Below are 7,412 nucleotides of genomic sequence, written 5' to 3' on the forward strand. Positions count from 1 at the left end.
GCCCGCGCGCTCCGCCCCTTTACTCCTGGCGGCGGGGCGAGCCGGGCGTCTGCTGCAGCGGCCGCGGTGGCAGAGGAGGCCCAAGAGGACTCGGCGGCAGCGGCGGCGGTGGGGGGACCGGCAGCAGGAGCTCCAGCAGCAGCAGCCGCCAAGAGCCCCCTGTCCCGCGTCGCAGAGCGCGCTGCCGCACGAACCCCACGAGCCGCCCACCCCAACGCCCTTGGCACAGCCTGACCCCGCCGGCGCGCCCGCCCGCCGCCAGCCCAGGCAGCGCCCCCAGTCGTCCTCCGACTCGTCCTCGGCCTTCAGCTTCAGCCGCAGTCGCAGCCGCAACGCCACCCGCAGCCGCAGCCCCAGCCCTAGGCGCAGCCACCGGCGCAACCCCAGCCCCAGCCCCGGCTCCAGCCCCAGCCCCAGCTCCAGCTCCTCCCGGCAAGGATCCTGCGCCGACGCCCTGGAGGTTGGGATGCTCTTGTCCAAAATCAACTCGCTTGCCCACCTGCGCGCCGCGCCCTGCAACGACCTGCACGCCACCAAACTGGCGCCTGGTGAGTGCCCCCCTGGTCCGGGGATGATGGTGGTGGGGGCGGCTGGACCCCCAAGGTGGGACGCTCGGGGCTCGGGGGCCGGCACTGAGCCCCCCGTGCCTCTCCCTCGCCTAGGGAAGGAGAAGGAGCCGCTGGAGTCGCAGTATCAGGTGGGCCCGCTATTGGGCAGCGGCGGCTTCGGCTCCGTCTACTCAGGCGTTCGTGTCGCCGACAACTTGCCGGTGAGTGGGCGCCCCGCCGTGGGGAGGGCGCGCCGGGCGGGGGGCGCACGGGTTTGTTTTGGCCCTGGCTAGGGGACTTAACAGGGGCTCTCTGGGCTTTCAGGTGGCCATCAAGCACGTGGAGAAGGACCGGATTTCCGACTGGGGAGAGCTGGTAAGTGCCCTGGAGGGAGCGACCCTGTGAGGGGTGGGGAGGGGGCGCCCCTCTTCTCCCGCCCTAACGCGGCTCCCGCGCCCCTGCAGCCCAGTGGCACCCGAGTGCCCATGGAAGTGGTCCTGCTGAAGAAGGTGAGCTCGGGCTTTTCCGGCGTCATTAGACTCCTGGACTGGTTCGAGAGGTCCGACAGTTTCGTCCTGATCCTGGAAAGGCCCGAGCCGGTGCAAGACCTCTTCGACTTTATCACGGAAAGGGGGGCCCTGCCGGAGGAGCTGGCCCGCAGCTTCTTCTGGCAGGTGCTGGAGGCCGTGCGGCACTGCCACAACTGCGGGGTGCTCCACCGCGACATCAAGGACGAGAACATCCTCATCGACCTCAATCGCGGCGAGCTCAAGCTCATCGACTTCGGGTCGGGGGCGCTGCTCAAGGACACTGTCTACACGGACTTCGACGGTGAGCCAGGCCCGAGAGGGAACTGCCCAGGTGACTCGGCCCGGCCTGGAGGCCTCGGCCAGTCTCCCTTTTCTGCCTTTTGTAAAGGTCATCGGGCCGCCTGGCTCGCTGCTAGGAGGGGTGGGGCGAAGGAGCGCTTTCCAGCGTAGTAATAAGGTCGTGGTTTTCAAGCCAAATGAACCTGTAATGTTTCTGGCATGATTTTATTTTTTAAGTGGAATTCAGTGGGTTCCAAGCGTTGTCGATGAGTAAGAGGTTACAGGCAACCAGCCGTAGCCCAGATTTTTGAAGCCTGACCCAGTTTCCCCGCCAGTAAAAGGATGGGAGGGGAAAGCGGGAGAGATGAAAACTGATGCCGCTTTTGTAATTTTTGTTTTGTTTTAAAAGGGAGTTTTCTGGAAGGTAATTTTTAGAGCTGCAGTCAGTTTTTCCCCTTTCATCCAGGAAGGGACAGGGAATAGAAAACAGTAGTTTCACTTTATTTTGTTGTTGTTTTTGATGTGGGGTGAAGGAGCCAGGAATGAAACTTGTGAAATAAGATCTGTTGTTGGTTTGAAAATTAGTTGGGTGTCTCTGCAGAAAGGATGAAAACCTGCCCTAGGGAGGGGCTTGGAGCGGGTTCTTTCAGAAAAGAAGGAATGAAGAGCTTGAGATCAAAGCAAAGGAGGGTGGGTCATCTTCTGAGCGGCTTGACCTAACAAACGACAGCCTTTCAAAACTTGTGACTCGGGCTTGTGGTTTGTGTTTATTTGCCCTTGGAGGACGCTGGGTTGGGCTGCATTTTTTGTATTTAACAGTTAATGGCTGGCTGGATCCTCCCATGTTTTTTTTCCTTCGCGTCTTTGCTGCCCCCTAGTGAGTACCAGCGGGATGGCAACTTTTTTTTTTACAACCCAAAGTTTGTAAACAGGAATCACGTGGTCTGAAACCAGCCCTGCAGCTCTGCCTGCCTTCCCAGTCCAGGAAGGAAAGGACAAGGGTGTCTGCCACTGCACTCAAAAGGTGGGGAGGAAGGCCTCCCAAAAGGCACCCTGACTTTTGATGTCGTGCAGGTGTTCTCACCTGGATGGGATCTGAGATGAGAATCTCACCCGGGTTTGATGGGCAACGTTGAACGCAATTTGCTGATAGTCTGTGGCCTAACTCCCTTGATAGTGCAGGCGGTCATCCATTCATCCCTTGCGGGTGGTCCTGCCACATGCAGGCCTCAGGGTTTGGGTCTGCCGCCAGCCCTGTTTGTTTCTTGGAGCAGTTTGTAAAGCATTTCAGTTTATGGTTTGGGCTGGTAGAGTGGTAGGTAATGCTTTGGGTTGGAGAGATGCCATAAGCCACTCATCCACTCTCCTTTTAGCCGGGGTTGGGGGGTGGTTGGGGAGTGGGGGAATGGAGTTCACCCAGTTCTTGAGGAAAAAGGAGAGGAGTGCTTTTTAAAATAGAATTACTCACCATACCACCCCCGTTGGTTTGCATTTAATTTTGCTGAAATGTGTTCTCCCTCCTATTCCCCCGGCTCACAGGGACCCGAGTGTATAGTCCTCCAGAGTGGATCCGCTACCATCGCTACCACGGCAGGTCGGCGGCTGTCTGGTCCCTGGGGATCCTGCTATACGATATGGTCTGTGGTGATATTCCCTTTGAGCACGATGAGGAGATCATCAGGGGCCAGGTTTTCTTCAGGCAGAGGGTCTCTCCAGGTAACTTCTGGGAACCCCCTTGCCTAGACTGTTACTCCTGGGGGAAGAGGTGAATTCTGGAGAGCTTCACTGGGGATGCTGTGACCCTGGGCTTAGCAGAAGGCTAGGCCAATCAATGATTTACCCGTGAGAACTCCCCAGAAATCCGGTGGCTTGATTTTGAGCTTTCCTTGGGAGGTCAGAGGAAGTGCATGTCTGAGAATGTAAAGATAAATAAGAGAATCTAGTTTTTCTGAAGTTTTGAGGTTTTTTTAAGTACCAACAGAGACCTACCTGACCTTTTAACTCCTGACTGTTTTTCCAGGGAGTGAAAAGTTGAGGGCTCTTTTAGCGGTCTTCCTTAAGGCAGTAGCTCTCTAAATATTATGGTTCCAGTGACCTCATTGTGGGTGGTGGTCACGCTTATAAGTCATAGGTGAGTTGAACCACCTCAGCATGCTCAGTGGTGTCTCTTCAAACTCCCTTGTCATCATCCTTCCCTTTTCTGGTGAGTGGGAGTCGCGGGAAAGGCCCTAGCTATTGATGTTGAAAAACCACAGGGTTAAGAGGGGAGCTGTGTTTTCACCTGAGAGCAGGCTGAAGGATCCAGATGTTAGTGAATACCTACTATTGAAGTTGGCATTCTAGAAAAAACATGGCTTCCTTCGGACCCCTGACTTGTGAGCCCCTGGGAAGCAAATTGGGAAGTCTTTTGCATTGCAAAAAACAAGTTGAGTCGTTCCATTTGTAACCTCTGTTTATTCTGCTTTCTGCAGAGTGTCAGCATCTCATTAAATGGTGCTTGGCCCTGAGGCCATCAGATCGGCCAACCTTCGAAGAAATCCAGAACCACCCATGGATGCAAGATGTCCTCCTGCCCCAGGAAACTGCTGAGATCCATCTCCACAGCCTGTCGCCAGAGCCCAACAAATAGCAGCTTTTCTGGCAGGTCTTCCCCTCCCTGTCACATACTCAAGGGAGGGGAAGCTTCCGTCTCCGGCTTCCCAAGTACCAGTGACACTTCTCACCAAGCAGGACAGTGCTTGATACAGGAACAACATTTACAACTCATTCCAGACCCCAGGCCCCTGGAAGCTGCCTCCCAATGGGTGGGAGGGGGAGGGGGGGAGAGACTCCACTCCAGGCATCCTAGGCCTCAACTCCCATAGATGCTCTTCTCCTTCTCATAAGTGTCCAGCATTGCTGGACTTCTGCAAAATCCCGGGGGTGGGGGGTTGGGGGGGTGGGTGAGGACCCTGCCATGGAACTGTTCCCTTCATCACAAGTTCTGCTGAATGCCGTGACGGGTCGGGTAGGGGGGAAACAGGTTGGGATGGGATATAGGATTAGCACCATTTTAAGTCCCTGTCACCTCTTCCGACTCTTCTGAGTGCCTTCTGTGGGGACTCCGGCTGTGCTGGGAGAAATACTTGAACTTGCCTCTTTTACCTGCTGCTTCTCCAAAAATCTGCCTGGGTTTGGTTCCCTATTTTTCTCCCCCACCCCCCTCTCCCCATCCTTCATATGAAAGGTGCCATGGAAGAGGCTACAGGGCCAAAACACTGAGCCACCTGCCCTTTTTTCTGCCTCCTTTAGTAAAACTCCGAGTAAACTGGTCTTCCTTTTTGGTTTTTTACTTAACTATTTCAAAGCCAAGACCTCACACACACATACACAAAATGCACAAACAATGCAAATCAACAGAAAAACTGTAAATGTGTGTACAGTTGGCATGGTAGTGTACAAAGGACTGTAGTTGATCTAATTTTTTTTTTTTTAATTTTGCCTTTAAGTTATTTTACATTTTTTTTTCTTCTCTCTCTTTTTGGAAAGATGTGCATTCTAACCTGGAGGTCAATGTTATGTATTTATTTATTTATTTATTTGGTTCCCTTCCCCCTGCTCCGAGCTTCCAAGGCTGCTGCCCTAGTTTTCTTTCCTCTTTTCCTGTTCTGACTTGGGGACCTTTTCGGGAGGGCTGCGACGCTTGCCTCTGTTCGTGGGGTGACGGGACTCAGGCAGGACAGCTGCTGCAGCTCCCTGACCGCCATGGGGCCCCCTCTCCCACTTACCCAAGTGGGTCTGGGTTCTGTGGGTGGTGGGGAGGGGGCGTTGCTGACTTGTATATAGGATAGGTATATGAAAAGCAGTTCTGGATGGTGTGCCTTCCGGATCCTCTCTGGGGCTGTGTTTTGAGCAGCATGTAGCCTGCTGGTTTTATCTGAGTGAAATACTGTACAGGGGAATAAAAGAGATCTTATTATTTTTTTTTTTTATACTTGGTGTTTTTGAATAAAAATCTTTTGTCTTAACTTGCGGCTTCTAAGTGTTGTCTATGCAGAGGCATGCTGAAGTGTGCGTTTGTTGAGCGCCTGGTAAGAGCCAATATCCTGCACTAGGAGGAGAAAGGGAACTTTTAGCTCAAATTTGCTTTTCTTCAACAGATTTCTGATGTGAATATATGGCCAAGGAGTAGAGCTGATATTGTGTGGGCTAGATTTGGCATGAGGGGCCCAAGGAAATCCCAACCTCATTTCCTGATCAAATTCTAGAACTGCCCTAATAGAGCACATGTGGCTCTTTCTTATTTGCACTAGCTACTCAGTGTTCAGTAGACATCTGTGGCACTTGTGAACAGTGCAGATATAAACATTTCTGTCACTGAAGGTTCTATTGGATAGAGCTGGTCTACAGATACCATGTGTACCCCTATTACTTCAACAGTGGAAGCTTTTTGTCTTTCCCACTAGTAAAACATTTTGAGTGTGTACCCTCCGTATATATATGTTACATACCTGTGTTACTCTCAGCTCCTGAATCAAGGTACCTTCACCTTAATGTGAGGGTTCATCGTAAATAGTAGATGGATGGAAATGTGAGTTTTGACCTAACAGCTAGGGATTTCCCCTCCGATGTGCTTGTCAAGGGGCTTGTACCAGGAATGGGTGAAACGTTAGCCCTGCTGTTTTTCTGACTGCTTGGGCTTGGATAATTAGTATTTTCAGCGCAGCTTCTTTGCAGCAATCTGTTTAAGCCCCTTGTCCGTTTTGTGCGAGTTAGTTTAAACTAGAAGCCGGAACCCAGGAATCCACTTAGTACACATGGCCTGAGTATGTCCTGATGGGCTGAGAGCACACGGGAGGGTGTGCCGCTGCCAGTTTGTGCATTAAGTATTAGTAAATAATGGTTTCTTATTTCTAACACTTCTCCCTCCCTGTGGGTCATCTTGCTCCTCTCCTCACTGCACGCATACACTTTGGACACTAGCCCACGTGCTCTCGGCACACTGCTAGAGGGTCTAGGCCACAGTGCCCTTCACTTCTCATTGTATTCTAGTGTTTGTCTACCCTTAAGCTTGGACTAGATCCTACACCCTAGCTCAGCCCCCGTGTGGCTGCCAGGAAGGAAGGAAGGATTTCTTGGTTCTGTGGGGCTGATTTTCTGAGGTTCCCCTTTTCTCTGCACCCTCCCTCTGTCCCCCTCCCACTCCCAACCCCTTGGAGAGAGGATTGCATGCTTCATCCTTTCCAGTAAAGTTGACACTTGAACAACTAAAAGTTGCTCCAAGCTCCTAATGAAATCCGGCAGGCCACGCACTTGGTTTCTGGCCATTTTCCCGTCCTCTATTGAGGCTGCTAGGGTGATGACTGCTAAGGTCCCTCTGAAGAAATATATATTGTTTTCCGACTGGGTGCAAGGTATTAGCAAGTGTTATGGGGAGGGTGAAAAGGTAATATTTAGTCTCTTCTCACGCACAGTTGAAAATCTAGTGCGGAAAGGAAGTCAGATAATTAATAGGGCAGTGTGGGATCAATGCCATGGCTGTGGGAATATGGAAGAGAAAGGGAAGCAACGGTCAGGAGCATCGACTTGGGAATCAACTTTGGGCTTAGACTCTACCCCCATTACTTTCCTAGATGCCTTGGACAAGTTATGCTCTATGAGACTAATCTCTAAATAGGACTGTTTCTTGATAGGGCTGTTAGGGTGGAATTAAATAATGGATGTACATGAAAATAAATACTGTTTCCTGCTTACTGACTCATACCTATGTACAGGGACAGGCGACAAAACATTTTCACAGTCAGGACAGTGGGAGAGGAAGGGAGGTTGTGATTTGGGGAGGGGATATCTGCACAGGAAGGTCCTTGGCTAGTGCAAATGATTTGTGCTCAACTATTAACTGAAGGGTTGACAGTTCGAGTCCACCCAGCAGCCTCACGGAAGAAAGCCCTGGCAATCTGCTTCTGTAAAGGATTACAGCCAAGAAAACCCTATGGAGCTCAGTTCTACTCTGCAACACATGAGGTTGCCATGGTTGGCATCAACTCAATGGTGATGAGTTGTTTTTTTTTTTAAT

The 7,412-nt window shown here is 51.9% G+C and overlaps 1 protein-coding gene across 2 annotated transcripts; it reads left to right on the top strand.

Annotated features, from left to right (window-relative positions):
- The first annotated feature begins 21 nt into the window (after positions 1-21).
- PIM1 (Pim-1 proto-oncogene, serine/threonine kinase) lies at positions 22-7,191 on the top strand. Of its 2 annotated transcripts, XM_004379417.1 has the most exons (6): positions 22-548; positions 663-769; positions 873-923; positions 1,013-1,379; positions 2,897-3,073; positions 3,829-5,364. In XM_004379417.1, exons 1-6 carry the CDS (start codon positions 467-469, stop codon positions 3,984-3,986), a joined length of 942 nt encoding a protein of 313 aa, XP_004379474.1. In that variant the 5' UTR covers positions 22-466; the 3' UTR covers positions 3,987-5,364. The 2 variants fall into 2 exon arrangements, with proteins under 2 accessions (XP_004379474.1, XP_023589914.1); XM_023734146.1 differs by lacking the exon at positions 22-548 and having other exon boundaries at positions 567-769; positions 3,829-7,191.
- Positions 7,192-7,412: the final 221 nt, after the last annotated feature.

Source organism: Trichechus manatus, unplaced genomic scaffold, assembly GCF_000243295.1.
Source record: "Trichechus manatus latirostris isolate Lorelei unplaced genomic scaffold, TriManLat1.0 scaffold00065, whole genome shotgun sequence".
In the NCBI taxonomy this organism is placed as follows: Eukaryota; Metazoa; Chordata; class Mammalia; order Sirenia; family Trichechidae; genus Trichechus; species Trichechus manatus.

Bases quoted from the DNA above. Each gene is read 5' to 3' on its own strand.
- PIM1 (XM_023734146.1), top strand. From the start codon at position 572: ATGATGGTGGTGGGGGCGGCTGGACCCCCAAGGTGGGACGCTCGGGGC. The intron at 770-872 runs GTGAGTGGGCGC...CTGGGCTTTCAG, and splicing joins GTGTCGCCGACAACTTGCCG to GTGGCCATCAAGCACGTGGA. The intron at 1,380-2,896 runs GTGAGCCAGGCC...CCCGGCTCACAG, and splicing joins TGTCTACACGGACTTCGACG to GGACCCGAGTGTATAGTCCT.